Genomic DNA, 17,348 nt, shown 5'->3' with positions numbered 1-17,348 from the left:
ATAAATAAATAAATAAATAAAAATTACTATTTGAGACCAGATATTGAAACATCTCTTAGCACTTGCTTTTCAAAACTAGGGTGGGGAAGGCAGGCTCACTACATGCCTTCTAATACTTTTGAAGTGATAAGGCTCACTTTAAAATTTTTGGATTTGACTATCAACAACAAAAATTGGGAGCTTGTCACCTCTAATTTTATTGCTTCTCAAGCAATTCTTCCATTTCCAAAGACAATATTCTATTTAAAATCTTTGTTCTTAATTACATTAGGCAACTTACCTTTTTCTTGTTATCACCTAAGATGAATATATAGCCAAATCCATTACAGGAGAAATTGCTTTTGAACTGTGGAAGCAGAAAGGTCTTTTTTTTTTTTTTTTTTTTTGGTGGGGTTGGGGAAGAGTACCAGGGATTGAACAGAGGGATGCTTTACCACTGAGCCACATCCCCAGTTCTTTTTTTAATTTTGAGACAGGATCTCACTAAGTTGCTTACAGCCTCTCTAAATTGCTAAGACTGGCTTAAACTTGCAAATCCTCTTGCCTTAGCCTCCCAAGTTGCTGAGATTATAGGTATGTGCCACACAAAGATACATTATTAATGTCATTTCCCCCATCAGCCTGGTAATTCCAACACAAGGTCACTATGAAATAACATGAGATAAAATTTATAATTTTGGTAAAATATAATTACTTGATTTTTTTCTTAAGGGCTTTCTCCAGTTTCTTCACTTGTTGTTTTTGAAGTTTTAAATCCTCTTGTGTGGGCCTGTTGAAAACAAACCATGCTGAATGCATTCAATTAGCTGAATAAAACAATAAAAGTACTTAATAGAGGATATCTTGATACTTGTCACAAGCTCATTAAAATTCTTTAGATATTCTATGACTGCTAATAAGGTGTTTACTGGTCATGTGGATTTCTTCTACATAATTCCTTATTCAAAACCATTTACTTTTTTATTAAATTGTTTTTGTAGTGAAATATTCCAAATATACAGATAAGAGATTATACCAAATCCTAGTATTCACCACCCAGCTTAACCAAATTTGAATATTAATGGATTTGTTCCAAATCTTTAAAACATACTTAAGAACTCCATGTGTCCCTCATTAATGACATTCCTCTTCTTCCCATACCATAGGTAACCATTATCCTGAATTCATTGTTCCTTATTCCAAAGCATTATTCTTAAAATCTTTACTATTTATGTAACCAGAAATTTATTTATTATTCAGCAGTTTTTCAGACTTTATATAAATGATTTATGTTATAAACCATTAATAGTCCTTCTCCACTAGAGTATAAACTTTAGGGTTTGGCAGTGTAGCTCAGAGATGAGACACTTTGCTTAACATGCACAAGGCATGGGTTTGATCCCCAGAACTGCAATAAGCAAAGTGTGAACTTTAGGAAAATAAAGTATTTGTTTGGTCATTGTTTTTATCCCAGAGTTTGGAGAAGTGCCTAACTTAGAAAAAATATTCAACCAATATTTACGGAATGAAAATAGTGTCAACAATGTTCATGCTGTACTGCTCACTGTCAATAGGTGGTGCTACCTCTTTGTAATAATGCTGCATGGAGCTTTCTGTTATGTTGTAAGAACTATTTACTTTTCTTCTCCCACAATAAGAAATCACAAGACATTCTAAAGTAACTTGGGAATGAGAAACCCACTGGTATGAAACTTTGTTTATTTTAAAATTACTAAGTTACACCTGCTTTCACCACAAAAAAAATGTATAAATATTTGTGATGGATATATTAGCTTAATTATTCTACCATATTCATAAAATCACATTACTTTGTATCCCATAAATATAAAACTATAATTTGTCAGTTAACAATTTAAACAACTTAAAAATGTAAAAAATTAGACTTAATGGAAGATAACAAGAGAATATTGTATGGCTCCATTTACAGAAGTCTAGGAAATACAAACTATTGTATAATGACAGAAAACAAATCCGGAGGAAGAGATTACAAAAGCAAACTTTTAGGTGATTATTTCAATTATGATTATTTCACACAGTTTACAAATGTCAAAACTTTTAAATTGTGCATTTCGAATATGCAATGTATCATGTCAATTATACATCAATAAAGCTAATTTTTAAATAATATCTATTCAAAGTTCTTACCCAGTTTTTTCTTCAACATGGACTCCAGTTTTCTTATTTCCCTTGCCTGTCTGTGGGCAGGCCTTCCATTGTTTACCATGAGACACAAATGACCATGAACATGAGTGTGAAGCACTCAGGATTGGTTGGAGGGTAAAGGGTTAGAATGGTTGGTTTAACATCCAAATCCCAGTATGTGTTTATTTGTCAAAGGATGAAGAAACATTACTTAAGTTTCTCTTACCTGCTTTCCAAATCTTTCTGGAGTTTCAGTTTTTCACTTGTAAGTGCATCAATCTTGGACTTGGCATCCTTGAGTTGATTCTGTAATGACTATAACACATTTCATGCAAAAATAATTAACTTTCCCATGTGATTATTTTACTTTATAAAAAGTATTAGTCATATAGTCCCCATACCACTAGAAGGCATTTATAAGTCGGTGATGCACCCATATTTCGATAGTCTTTTTCTTCTTCTGACTGACTTTCATCTTCTTTATATTGCCTGTGAAAAGATACATGTAGTATACTTCTTATGAAAAAATCTATTTTAAGGGGGAAAAAATTAGCTAATAAAAATTAAACCAATCTAATAAGAGTTTAATAATCTAACCAAGACTTAATCCAAATTTCCTACTTGTTCACATAAAGAATGTCATTAGAACACATTATTACTAATATTATAGTTTATATCTGCTAATTATCCCTTTACCTAGAACATATGAGAACCATTTGTCTCGTTTACCATTGGATCTCACTGCCTATAAGATTATGGGGTATAAGAGGTGAAAAGACACTTGTTGAATGAATAAATAAAACAATGCAGAACATCCACATTCTTCTTTAAAATGTATTCTCCACATACTGATTTTTTTCTTTCTAGTACCTGAAGTTCAAACAATTACATTTAAAAATCACACAGAACACAGGTGGACAAGACCACAGATTTAAGAGTCTTGATTCAAACCTCAACACCCATTATTAACCAATTGTTTCATCTGAATCTCAATTTATTCTTATCTGTAAGACAGGAAAGTGTCATATCTACCTCGATTAGTATGAATAGAAAAGATTAAATAAAAGGGATTAAAGCACTCCGTGAACCACAAAGTACTAACAAATCATTCTTAATCTTGATGAGCTAACACCACCATTCTATAAAGTAACCTCTAATAAGTGGCCAATAAGCATTTGAAATATTTCTAGTTCAAGTGAAAAACTCCTATTTTAATCACACTTAAATTCAAAAACTGAATCAGTATATTTTTCTGTAAAATACAACTTTATTGTTTAGGACAAGATTTTTCACTTCAGCTGTCACATTACATGAGGTACTATTATACCCTGGTGTACATATATCACAGACTATGGTTAGTTTATTTGGCAACTTGGCTATGCCATGGTGCCCACATGTTGGTAAGAAATATTTTAATAATGTGATTAATACCAAAATCAGTGGACTTTAGGTAGATTATTGTTCATAATATAGGTGGGCCTTGTCCAACTTTTTGAGGTCCTCAGGAGCAAAGTTGAGACCCCCTGAGGATTTCTATCTCAAATCTTCAACTGACCTCAAGAATGAAATATCAATTCCTTCTAGAGTTTCCATCCTGCCGGATTGCCTTACAAATTTCAGATCTGCCAGTTTCATAATTTTGAGTCAATTATTTTTAATCAACCATTTATCCACACATCTTACTGATTCATGTTTCTCTTGAGGAACCTCACTAACACACATACCTGTAACCCCATCAACCCAGGTAGTTTTTCTGTAGTAAAGGAAAAAGTATCTTACTTCTTTCCAAGGCAACTCATGTCTTCTCATTTACATCTTACTCTTGCCAGGTATATTAATGATTGCACTCCATAGGTTACTTACTATTCCTACCTATGAACATACCAACAAATCTGAACTCCAACCAGATGACTGTGCCATAAAAAAAGTCTTAACACTTTTACGTTTATGCCCTTTTTACTCATAGAATCCAAAGGGTAAAGCCATTTTACTTAATAAAGTAAAGACTCTTTTTCTCTGTGTTTTTCCAATTTTTACCTATCCTTTAACTACAGTACAACCTACATCTGCTTTGTGAAGGTCTCTCTGGTCACTTCATTCAAAACTGATCTGATCCTATTCTAAACACCTACACAGTATTTACTGTCTCTACAATTTTTAGAAATTATTCAATATGACAGTATATATTAGTGGTTAAGTCTCATGTTATTTTTCTTAGTGTTTATTTTCCTTACTAGACTGTAAACTCTAGAAGAACCATTATGAAAAACTGTCCAATCTCTAGAATCTATATAACACTATGTCTACCACTGAAATGACAAAGTCAGAAATCCCTGAACACTTGATATGCTGCTTTCTGAATAGAATGAGTCACTATTAACCTTAGCTGCTTTTTTCCTTCTCTTCTTCTTTCTTTTTCCTTTCTTTTCCCACCCCAAGCTGTTTCTGAGAAGCCATTCTTAGGGCAAGAATAGTTAAGCATATGCTTCATGGAAGCAGAAAATTTGTCTGATTTGTTATTCTGGGATCCTAACTATCTAAAACAGAACATGACACGAAGTAGATGCTCAAGTAAATGTCTATTTGTTGAAAGAACTGTTCCTTTTATAAATAATGAATAGAATAGCTACTGTTCACTAAAGCATTTTGAATTATATGGTCTTAGATATATTCTTCAGTTATTTTAGGTTAGCCAAAGTCTATTATCTTTACCCTTTTTTTTTTTAATTCAGAAGTGACATGTATGCTTTAAACTATATGCTTTTCACTGACATTTTATCTTTTATCTCATAAATCTGATCCTAATTAGGTTACACTTTGGTAGGCAACTAATCTAATGCATTTTGTGGATATACTCAGTAACTATCAAGTGGGTTAGGTGATGTCAGTGGAATAATACTTTGACAAAAATAAAAGGAAAATCCATTTCTGCTGTTATTAAATATATGTATATTAATATATTTTAACATAGGTAGTAAAACACAGTATTAAAAAAAACTTATTGACATTAGGTAGATTTCCATAAGCTACTTAAAAGTTTCAAAAGACTATAGAAACTTTTGGTATGATTCATTACTGGACAAGAACTTCAAAGGTTGTAACAAGATTATTCATACCTTTGTGTATAGATTTTTCTTATTTTAGATTCATAGTAGTCAATTAGGCAAAGCAACCTAGAAAATAAAATCTGTATTGAATTATTTTCAAAATGCACTATGATATCTACTATTCTCTACATAATTTCAAATTATAGTTATAAAAGTAAGTACAGATTATCTGGCAGGCTTTAAAAAGTTTCAATGATTTATCAGAATCAAATATATTAATTCATATTTTATATTAATTTCAATAGATTTTTAATAGTCATAAATAGTATACCTTAACCTATTAAATGCATATTCTCCTTGTTCCAGAAAGTCTATTTCTAGTAATCTTGAGCACAAAACATTTGCCCAAGGATGCAACTTAATATGAACAATGTTGTCTACTATATCATTTATAAGAGTGAAAAAACAATCTATCAGGCCTTCAACAGGAAAATGGTTAAATAGTGGCACATCCATGCTATAAGAAATAATGCAGCATTGGAAATGTAAATTTGCATGTCACATGTCCTAGTAAGGACTGATGAGGGAAAAATATTGCATAACCAAGTGCATAATATTATTCTATTTGCTCTAAAAAAAATAGAGAAAAATTATATATGAATTTACCTATGTACTGAAAAATAACCCTGGGTCCTTTACTGGGAGATGATATTATAACCCAGGGGGCATGTGGATAAGCAGTGCTGTTTTTCACATTGAATAGGCTGGAGAGGGATTGGAATGCTAACAATTCATAATTAACATGGCAACACTACACAATGATGAACACACATCATGTTCACTGATTCAGACCTCTTGAATTACTTGCCATTTCCAAATAAATTCACTTTTCCTCCTAGTGTATTCCTCTAACCAAAAAATCCCTTCTCTTACTTCTATTAAAATTCTACAGTTCCCAATCATTGAGCAGCAAGCTGACCATCTTCATGAAGCCTTTTGGTGCCTCTACCTTTCACTCTTCTGTCACACTCGGCATCCCATTGTCCCATAGTTACAATACCTACCACTATCTGTCTTACATTTTACTTAAGCATGTACCTATCTACTCAACGCGACTATTGGGTCACTGAATGCAGAAATCATGGCTTCACTCATCTGTGTTTACTCTACATCCCTTAAACTAGTGCCTTTGTAACTTTTGACAATGGCTATAGTTGCTACAACTCATTTTTAGTAAGGTTAACTCAATTTTTAATTTCAATGTCTCAAACTAAAGATTTGCTTCATTAAAAGTCAAACAGAAGGCTGGGGGTGTAGAGCTCAGTGGTAGAGCATTTGCCAAGCATGCAAAAGGCCCTAAGTTTAAACTCTAGCATCACAAAAATAACTAAGAGTAGAAAAATCACTGACCCATTAGACAAATCCATAAATGAATGAGCCCAACTTCATCTGGCATAGCAAGTTCTCTCAGTGTATCTCACCCTCTCACTCATACTGGCTTTTTGAGGGTTTGGTATTTTCGTTCCCCCTTCATTGCTCTATCCTTTCCTCCCACTGTAACGCCTCTGCCTCTCCTTCATTTTATTCTTCTTTACATTTTCTCTCCTTGCTTTCTTCTATTTATTCACACCTATTGTTAACTATACTTTATTATGAATCCAAGTGTTTCTTCCTTTTTCTCTAAAAGGATGAAAGTTATATATGTAGATCACATGTATTTATTCCAATCTTTAACCTATAGTTTTAACTTACATATGACTTCATTTTTTATGTAAAACAGAGCTAATGTAGTATATTCTCAATCCTACTATATGAACACATAAGACTAGCTAAAATGCAATCAGTTTATACTGGTAAGTAAAAAACAAGAAGAGCTACCTTTTATTCAAAGGTGAATGCAAATATGGTTTATATTGCTAAAAACACTAAACAATTAAAACAAATTCCTACAAGGGTGGGGGGGAGTAAGTCTAAGGTAGTATAAAAGGGAAAAAATGAAAACAAATTCTTTGAATAATTATAGTTTTGACTTTGGGATTATGTAACTGTTAAGTATTCCAAAGTAAATTAAAAAGGTGATTCCTAAGAATTAAAAACAACTGAAAACAAACCCAAATGTTTACTAATTTGGTGACACAAACACAAAATTCCTATCAAGGTATTTTAGAAAACCATACTTTGACTGCATCTATGGTGGAATATATAACACTAAAGAAATGTAAATTTCATTCAATAGGTTTATTGTTAGTAATTCTGAGATTATTTTAGAACATTTGAAGATATTAAAAGATAAAGTAGTTATATTGACCCTGGTTTCATCCACAGCACCACAAAAAGAACAAAACTTAAAATAGTTACAAAGTAAAATGAAAGAGTTTAATACTGTAACATTAACTTCAACTGGAAAATGATTTCTTTTCCCCCAGAAATATATAGTTCCTAGTTCTATTCACTGAAAAGTCTTAAGTCAATGAAAACATAACTACCAGCAACCTCAACATCCCTACAGTAGTATCTAAAAACCATTCCCAATTAAAAGGAATCAGTTATTTTGATGCTGATAGGTTAACAGCAATTTTAAGGAGCTGGGAGAATTGGATATTCACATGCAAAAAAATGAAACTAGACCTCTATCTCTCAGTTACAAAACTAACTCAAAATAGATTAAAATTTTTGCCTAAGATTAAATCTAGGAAACTTCTTGAATAAAACAGGGAAAATGCTTTAGGACATTGGAATGGGCAAAGATGTTTTGGAGAAGACCCCAAAGGCCCAAGAAACAAAACTAAAGACAAATATGATTACATCAAGCTAAAAAACTTGTGCCCAGCTAAGGAAAGGATCAAAAGAGTGAAGAGACAACCTATAGAATTCAAGTCACAATAATTGCAAGTCTGATGAGGGGGCTGATATCCAGAATACATAAGGAACTCCAAATATACAATACCAAAAACAAATAATCCTGGGGCTGGGGAGATAGCTCAGTCGGTAAAGTGCTTGCCTTGTAAGCACAAGGCCCTGGGTTCAATCCCCAGCACACCCCCCCAAAAAAAAAAAAATAATAATAATAATAATAATAATCCAAGTTAAGAATGAGCAATAGGTCTCAACAGACATTTCCCCAAAGACAAAATAAATGACCAACAGGTACATGAAAAAAGTGTTCAACATCAATAATCAGGGAAATGGAGATCAAAACCATAAGAAATCACCCCAATAAGAATGGCTACAATCAAAAAGACTAAAGATAACAAGTACTGGCAAGGATGTGGAGAAAAGGAACTGTGTATGCTGTTGATGGGAATGTAAATTAGTACAGCCATTATGGAAATCAGAATAGCATTTCCTCAAATTTTAAATATAACTGCTATGTGATCCAGCAATTCTACTGTGTATGTTTATCCAAAGGAAAAAAATTAGTATGTCAAAGAGACTGCTGCACTCCCATGTTCAGAAGAAGCATTATTAACAATAGCCAAGAAATGGAAATAACTTGAATGTCCATAAATTGATGGAGAAATATGGTTCATATATATAATTGAATACTGTTCAGTCATTAAAATGATGAAATTCTATTATTTACAAAAACATGAATGGAACCAGAGAGCTTACTCATACGAAGAAATTGAAATGTCAATTTCATGAAACTTGAAAACAGAATGGTGGTTACCAGAGGCTGGAGAGGTATGGGGGAGAAGGGAGGGAGAAAGGTTGATAAATGGGTACTAAGTTACATTTAGATTGGAGTAAGAAGTTCTGAGGTGCTACTATACAGTAAGGTGGTTACAGGTAGTAATGAACTGCATAGTTCAGAAAGCTAGAAGGATTTAAATTTTTACCCTAAAGAAATAATAAATGTTCAAGAAAACAGCAAAGTTTAACCTAATTTAAATATCATGATGTATACACGTAACAAAACATCACAGAATTCCATTAACGTATACAATTCATATATTTAATACTTTTAGTTATAGATCAACACAATACCTTTATTTTATTTATCTTTATGTGGTGCTGAGGATCGAACCCAGTGCCTCACACGTGCCAGGCGCGCACTCTACCACTGCGTTACAACCCCAGCCCCAAATCGTATATTTTTATGCACCAGTTAAAAAACAAAAACAACTTTATAAATTAACTGGAAATTCAATTGTTAAAAATAACACTAAACATTTAAAATTAACAACTATCTAATTTCATTCTTCAAAGAGCTCTAGGGCCAAAAAATAAATAAAACAGAATGAAGTGGGGAGAAAAAAGAAGACAGGGAGAAGTCTCCTCTACCTTACGAGAGATATAACCACTCCCATGATAAACTCAATTTTTAAAAAATGAATCTAGCTACATTATCATCTTATGTGGTAAACATTACTGTCTATCCAGGACGGTGTGAGGAACTCTTCTGCAGAGATAAGCAAACACTCTGTTTTGAGTGATGATGCGCTCTTCTTCCTCCTTTGTAAATCTACAGATATCCTTTTGCAAAGAAGCAATAACCTCTTGTTGTTCCATTCGTTTTTTCTTGTAATGTTGGCATTTCACCTGTAAGAAATTTTTTAAAAACATGATTATGATATGTACCTCTAGGACATGCTGTCTTAATACTTTACCCTAAGTCATCTTCACGGTTTTATTGAGTAAATGAATATGATGGCATCAAATTAAAAAGCTTATGTGCAGCAAAGGAAACAAGAATTCAAAGAGAACCTAAGCACAGGAGAAAATCTAACTAATATTCAGAATATGTAAAGAATTCAAAGCTGGGTGCAGAGGCACACACCTGTAATACCAATGACTTGGGAGGTTGAGGCAAGAGGATTCCAAGTTCAACGCCTGCCTCAGTCACTTAACAAGGCCCTAAGCAACTTAATGAGGGCCTGTCTCTAAATAAAATACAAGAAAGAACTGGGGATGTGGCTCAGTAGTTAAGTGCCCCGAGTTACATCCCTAGTACCAAAAAAAACCACCAAGAAACAAAAAGAACTCAGACAATTCAATTAATAAACAAATGAACTCAACACTTCTCAGAAAAATACTAATCACCAGTCAGGTATGGTGGTGCACGCCGTAATCCCAGAGCCTTGGGAGGCTGAGCTAAGAGGATTATGAGTTCAAAGCCAGCCTCAGCAATTTATCGAGGCCCTAAGCAACTCAATGAGAGTCTGTCTCTAAAAACAAAATAGACTGGGGAAGTGGTTCAGTGTTTAAGTGGCCCTAGGTTCAATTTCCAGTACCGCAAATTTTGTAAAAAGGTCAATACACACACATAAAAAAAAAAATGTTCAACATCTTCAGCTAATATTAGGGAAATGAAAATCAAACTACACCTGAGATTTCATTTCACTCCAGACAGTGGAAGTCTTTGAGAATACAAACAAATACTGGAGATGGAGAAAACAGAACACTTTTTACAGTGTTGGTGGGATTGCAAATTAATATAACCACTACGGAAATCAATATGGAGGTTCCTCAAAAGACTAGGAACAGAACTACAATATGACCCAGTTATTCCATTTCTTGCTATTAATCCTGAAGAATTAAAATCCTCATACTATAGCAATATATGCCTACCTGTTTATAACAGCACAATTCACAATAACCAAACTATGGAACCAACCTAAGTGTCTGTCAATGGATGAATGGATTAAAAAAAAAATGCGGAGTTTTAATCAGTATGAAGAATGAAATTACATCGTTTGTAGGAAACTGGATTGAACTTGAGACCATCAGGTTAAGCAAAATTAACCAAATTCAAAAAGTCAAGGGTCAATATGTTTTCTCTCATATATGGAAGCTAGAGAAAAAAACAAAAGAAGATGGAGAGGAGGACACGCAGAGGAGGGAAAACACTAGGAAATTATATTGGTTAAATTTTATTATATCATGTGCTTGTACAAATATGTAATGAATCTCACCACTATGTACAATTAAAATGCATAGATAAATATATGAAAAAAGTTCAGCATGCAATAAAAAAAATAAAAACCAGGGATGCCAGAGAAGAAAGCACGAATAGAGACCTAAAGAAATGAATTTAAAAATGATCCAATTAGAATCAGGTAATAGAATTATCAGATTTAAATGGAGGTAAAGTTCACACAACATAAAATTAACCATTTTAAAGCAAACAATTCAGTAGCATCTAATACTATTTTAATACTGTACAACCACCATTCCCATCTTATTCCACAGATTCTAAATTAAATTAACTAATGATGTTCAAAACAATTTCAGCAGAAAACTAAAAACCAAAGCAAAGAACCACATAGAAATTCTAAAAGGAAAACAAAAAAATCCAATAATCCACAGAAAATATCTAGAATAAAGTATCAATAAAAAGATGAAGGATTAAGACCATAAAAGACAATGTTATTCAAAGATAAACTCTAACAAATTAAAGTCTGAAAAGAGAATGGGATGGAAGTAATGTTTCAAGACATAAGAGCTGTGAACTTACCAAAACAGATGTATAACATCAAGTCACCAATTCAAGAAGTGCTATAAAAATCTGAGGATGAATCAAAAGTAAACTTGACTAGACACGAAGTAAAACTATTTTAAAACGAAAACAAAGAAGAATATTAAAAGGCAGCTAGAGAAAAAGTAGAATGTGGGGGAAGGGGGCCAGGGTATGAAAAATGGTGGAATGAGACAGACATCATTACCCTATGTACATGTATGATCACACAAATGGTATGAATCCACATTGCGCACAATCAGAAACAAAATGATGTACCCCATTTGTGTACAATGAATCAAAAAATGCAGTCTATAAAAAATAAAAAATTTTTAAAAAATTAAAAAAAAAAAGGTAGAATGCCTTTAAAGGATCAGCAAAGATACTGACAACTGAATCCTTGGCAGAAACAATGGAATCCAGGAGAAAAATAGGTATTTCAAATGTGGAAAGGAAATAACCACTAACTTAAAATTATATATCCAATGAAAGTACTCAAAAATTGATGGTGTTCAATCTCAAGGGTCTGTGAGGATATGAAGAAACTACAACTTTCATACCCTGGCAGAAATGTGAAATGATAGAGCCATTTTGGAAAAGTCTATTTCTTAAAAAGTTAACATATACTTACTGTATGACTCAGCAATTCAAGTTCTAGGTATCCAGAGAGAAATGAAAGCATATATCTACAAAAAACCTTAAACATAAACGTTTACATGAGGTCAATTTCAAATAGCCAGAAAATGAAAACAACTCAATTGTCCATCAGCAGGGGCTGGGTTGCAGCTCAGTGGTAGAGCATTTGCCTCACATTCGTGAGGCACTGGGTTTAATCCACATAAACAAAATAAAGGTATTATGTCCATCTACAACTAAAAAAAAAATAAATAAAAATTGTCCATCAATAGGTGAATGAATAAGCAAAATGTGGTATTTCCATGCAGTGGAATACTTACCAGCAATAAAAAGGAACAGAACATGCACACAGCAATTAGCTAACTTTGCACCACTGTAATAAAATACCAGAGGCAATTAACTTACAAAGAGCAAAATGTTATTTTAGCTCACAGTTCTTGACATTTCAGTCTAATAACAAGTAGCTCCACTTTGGGGGTTTAAGAATTAGCGATTCTGAGGAGAGAAGATGGCAGATTAGCAGAAGGATGTGCTCCCAGCAGTTCCTTAGCAACCAGAATTCCAAAGCAGGAAGACTGCTTCTCAGCAAGGAGGGAAACTAAGGGAACTCACTGAAACCTAATAGTAAACTGTGAAGAAAAGAAAAAAAATCCATAGAGATGCAGAAAGAAATTAAAACATAAGAAATAATACACTAGAGACATACTGGCAGTAGACCAAGGAGATGATGTGGTAAAGAAATTTTAAAAATAAGGAAAAATTGACTTGGGGAAACTTGTGGATTAGAGATGAAGGCTAATTTTAATGGACACAGTCCTAGGCAAACTGGCTCAGTGAAAGCAAATCCAAAAATAGCTAGCCCTAGGGCTGGGAAACTTTTGGGATGCAATAAATGCTCCAGGACAGGGAAAACCACAGCCACCATGTGGTGCAGCTCTGAGCAAAGTCAGGTGATCAGGAACTCGGTGGAAGTTACCAGCAGTCAACTAAAAAAAATTCCCCAGGGTGCCTGACTCAGAGACTGCAATAGGCACAAAGAAAATTGTATCTGGACCATTCAGACTCTGGATCCCAAGAGAAAAAGTTCCCATTGTCACTGGTGCCCAGTAAGAACTACTGGGAAGACGTCTACAGGAACCACACAGGAGCATCTGGACTCCAGGAAAGACCCCCAGTATTTCATATTCTTGGCAGTAAAGGTGAAACCTGTGGAGGTTTAGATCCCTACAACCTACAAGTGGATTTCAACACAGGCCCTAGAGATCCTGATTGTTAGGCAGATGTTAGGGGCAGTTTTGGTTCATCGATAACTCCCAGAAAAACGCTCCGCAGACTCAGGTCCCACACGAGGAACTTTATTTTATGCGGTTGATTTCACGGGCTGGGAGGAACCAATCGCGGAGGAGAATTATTACAGACTGACTGATGGACCAATGACATATTAGAACGTAATGTGGGAGGCAGGAAGATTACGGCAATGTAAGCCGGAAATTCCTGTAACGGGAGAGGCGGGTGTAACGCAGATTGACCGGTGGTTGGGAGGCCAGATTCCTTACGCTGATGCCCTGCAGAGACCAGCATCTCCCCAGCAATAGAGGGTATGGATCATATATCAAACACTTACTCAAAAAATTTCAAAGTTCAGACAAGACTAAACCCCAACCACTGGAATTCCAATTTAGAATTCTGTACCATACCTGACACAGAAATACACAATTTGAGCCAGGCACAGTAGTACACACCTGTAACCCCAGCAGCTTGGGAGGCTGAGGTAGGAGGATCGAGAGTTTAGAGCCAGCCTCCGCAACTCAGCAAGGCAATAAGCAAGGCAGTGAGACCTTGTCTCTAAAATACAACAAAGGTCTGGGGATGTTGTTCAGTGGTTAAGCACCTGGGGTTCAATCCCTACTATCAAAAAGAAAGAGAGAAAACACAATTTGTCAGCACCCAAACTGTGCTTTCTCACCCTTTACTGGAGACTAGAAGCTAAGATCTACTATAACCAAATTTGCCTCCTAGTCACAATAGCCAGCAGTTAGGTGAGGAAGACAGGCATTGGTTTAATAATGCCTGTCCCTCAAACCAAGGGTTACAAAGCCAAAAAGAATGAAAATTCATCCCTGCCAACAGTTCTGACCACCTCGGTGGAAATAAGCCCTCTATTTCTCATAAGAGTTCTCTTTTTCCTTATTTTTCTTTTCTCCATTCTGCAATTTTAGTTTTTAATTTTAGCTTTTTAAATTTTTTCAAACATTATATCACTTTTTACTTTTTCCATTATGCATGATTGTGTGTGTTCCGGGAGAGATGTGGATGTATGTGTTCCACTGCATGAACAGATTCATAAAAACTATGTATACTCATAATTTTACTTTCACATTAATTGCTTTCTTCTATACTTGTTTACTGTTTAGCCTTGATTTGACTTAGACGAGGTGTAATTATATAAGGATTTGAGTGGCTCTGATCTTACATTTGCCGATTTGTTTATAACCTGGTTCTTGTCCCTCTTCCCTTCTTCACTCTTCCCCCACTAACAGCCGAATTTTCCTGTTCTCTCTTCTTTTTTAAATTACTTTCAGTTAATTTATTTCTTCTTTACAGCCGACATCTCTACCTGTCCCCTGCCTCTCCTCTCAACTTTCTAAATATTTCAAAATTTTCTGTCACCTTCCTTCCCTATTTCTCTTAAGAAATTGTACCTCCACTAAATTTGTTTATGTAATCCCTGCCCCATTCACACTGTTGTGATTAGTGATATAGTGGATGACATGGTAGACACCAATGTCAAATGCCTGATCTAGTTCACCATTTTTCATTGTTTGTACTGAAGCTAAATGCTGACTTCAATATTCCTATGCAGTTGCAGTGTTATGGATGTCAAAGTAGACACCAGACATTTATCTTAAGGCTACATATCTGTTGCTGACATTTGTGCCATTCTTGGTTTCCATCTCCCACAAGGGGGTCCAGAAAGCAGGCTACTTCAAGATCAGTAGAGATCCTGCTGCTGAGAAATACAACTCAGCCAAGCCAACAGTGAATCTCACCCCACACGCGATGTAGCATCACCTAGGCCTTAACATTACTTTAACTCAAATTTGGAGAGAAAAATCCCAAATCAGTAACCAGGCCCTAAGAAGAAACAACCAGAGGGGGAACTTCAGGTCCCACTGCTACTACTCATGTCAAAAGCAGTAGGAAATTCCAGAACAGAACAACTATACATGAAAGAACACACATATAAAATAGGTAGAGGAACCCACCTCAATTGATGTGCAAGTCCAAGACCTCTGAAAAAATGAGGAAACAGGCAAACTAATCTTCCCCCAAAATTCTCAATCCCCCAAAGGATCCCACAGGTATAAAAGTGGATGAAATTCTAGAGAAAGATTATAAAAAACTGATTCAAATGTCCAATGAACCAAAAGAAAATCTAAGGAATAAATTAAGAGCAAATACAGGCCAGGCACAGTGGCACACATCTGTAATCCCAGTGGCTTGAGAGGCTGAGGCAGGAGGATCACAAGTTCAAAACCAGCCTCAGCAAAAGCAAAGCACTAAGCAACTCAGTGAGATCCTGTCTCTACATAAAATATAAAATTTTATTTATAAAATATAAAATATAAAATAGGGCTCAGTGGCCAAGTGCCCAGTTCAATCCCCAGTACAAAAAGAAAAATAAAAAAGTGAATATAGGAGATGAAAGAGATCATTTCAATAAAGGAATGGAAATACTAAAAAGAAACCAATCAGAACTCTGGGAAAAGAAAGACACAAATCTAATTCACTTGAAAGCATCACCAACAGATTAAGTTGTATAGAAAATAGAACATTAGCCCTTTCTGAAGACAGAACATCAGGCTTTGAACACAGGATAAATGAACTTAAGTATACATTATACAATAAAGGAAAAAAATGATGAAATATGATCAGAATATACAAGAACTCTGGAACATCAGGAGATCAAACCTGAAAGTCACTGGGATAGAAGAGAACACGGAGATAGAGAGTAAAGGCATTAAGAACATTTTCAATGGGATAGTTAACAGAAAATTTTCCCCATATCAGAAATGAGATAGACATCCACATATAGTAGGCATACAGGACCCCACATTGACCAGATGGAGAAGCTTTCCAAGACATCATAATCAAAATATCTAATGAAGAAAAAACATTAGAAGCTGCGAGAAAGAAACATCAGGTCATATTTAGAAGCAAACCAATAAGGCTCTTTTTGAATTCTCAACTCAGACCCTAAAATCAAGGAGGGCCTGGAACAAGATATTACAAGCTCTAAAAGAAATCACCAAGATTGCTATAGCAAACAAACTCTTCAAATTTGATGGGGAAATAAAAACTTTCCATGGCAAGGATAATCTAAAAGAATTCATGATCACCAAGTCAGCACTACAAAGAATAAATTGCACACAGAGGAGCCCAAAAACAAATCCCAAAACTTCCAAATAGATGCAGATAAATAGAAGAGTTATCAACTAAATGATAATCACGACTGAATTAAATATAACAAAAAAATTTAAAAGGCAGAAAACCATAAACATATCTATGAATGTAAATAGCCTCAACTTCCCAATTAAAAAGACATGGATTAGCAGAATGGATCAAAAAACAAGATCCAACAATGTGTTGTTTGCAAGAGACTCATGTGATGACAGGCAAAGACACTCACAGGTTGAGGGTAAAAGGATGGAAAAATATTCCATGCAAATGGGGTCTGAAAACAAGCAGGAAAAGTTATTCTCATATCTGGCAAAGCTTATGTCAAGCAAAAATTACTTAGGATAAAGAAGGCTATTACATTCTGTAAAGGGAACAATCCAACAAGAAGATATAATGATAGTATATACATGCCCCAAATTTCAGCACACCCAATTACATTAAAAAAATAAAAATACATCTGACTAAATTGCGATAGATTCTAATATATAACCTTATCACCATTGGTCAGGTTAAAGTATAAAAATCAATAAAGATATTTCCAACTTAAATAATACTATTAGGTCCATTTTATTTTATTTAAAAAAAATTTATTTATTTATTTATTT

General features: G+C 34.4%; 1 protein-coding gene across 8 annotated transcripts in view; it reads right to left on the bottom strand.

The window, feature by feature from the left end:
* Cep70 (centrosomal protein 70) overlaps positions 1 to 17,348 on the bottom strand; it is a 65,953-nt gene that overhangs the window by 27,694 nt on the left and 20,911 nt on the right. For all 8 annotated transcript variants that reach the window (XR_007110183.1, XR_007110184.1, XR_007110182.1 and 5 more), the window contains 5 exons: positions 9,562 to 9,731; positions 5,259 to 5,315; positions 2,544 to 2,631; positions 2,369 to 2,457; positions 695 to 769 (listed from right to left, as the gene is read on the bottom strand). Coding sequence is in view for 4 of the 8 variants with exons in the window: in XM_047563972.1 (XP_047419928.1) it covers positions 695 to 769; positions 2,369 to 2,457; positions 2,544 to 2,631; positions 5,259 to 5,315; positions 9,562 to 9,731 (479 nt within the window). In the remaining 4 variants the exon portion in view is untranslated. The remainder of the gene's footprint in view (positions 1 to 694; positions 770 to 2,368; positions 2,458 to 2,543; positions 2,632 to 5,258; positions 5,316 to 9,561; positions 9,732 to 17,348) is intronic.

The sequence above is a fragment of the Sciurus carolinensis genome, chromosome 9, assembly GCF_902686445.1.
Source record: "Sciurus carolinensis chromosome 9, mSciCar1.2, whole genome shotgun sequence".
NCBI lineage: Eukaryota > Metazoa > Chordata > Mammalia > Rodentia > Sciuridae > Sciurus > Sciurus carolinensis.
Note: the sequence above shows the minus strand (reverse complement) of the source record. Positions and strands in the feature narration are given on the sequence as shown.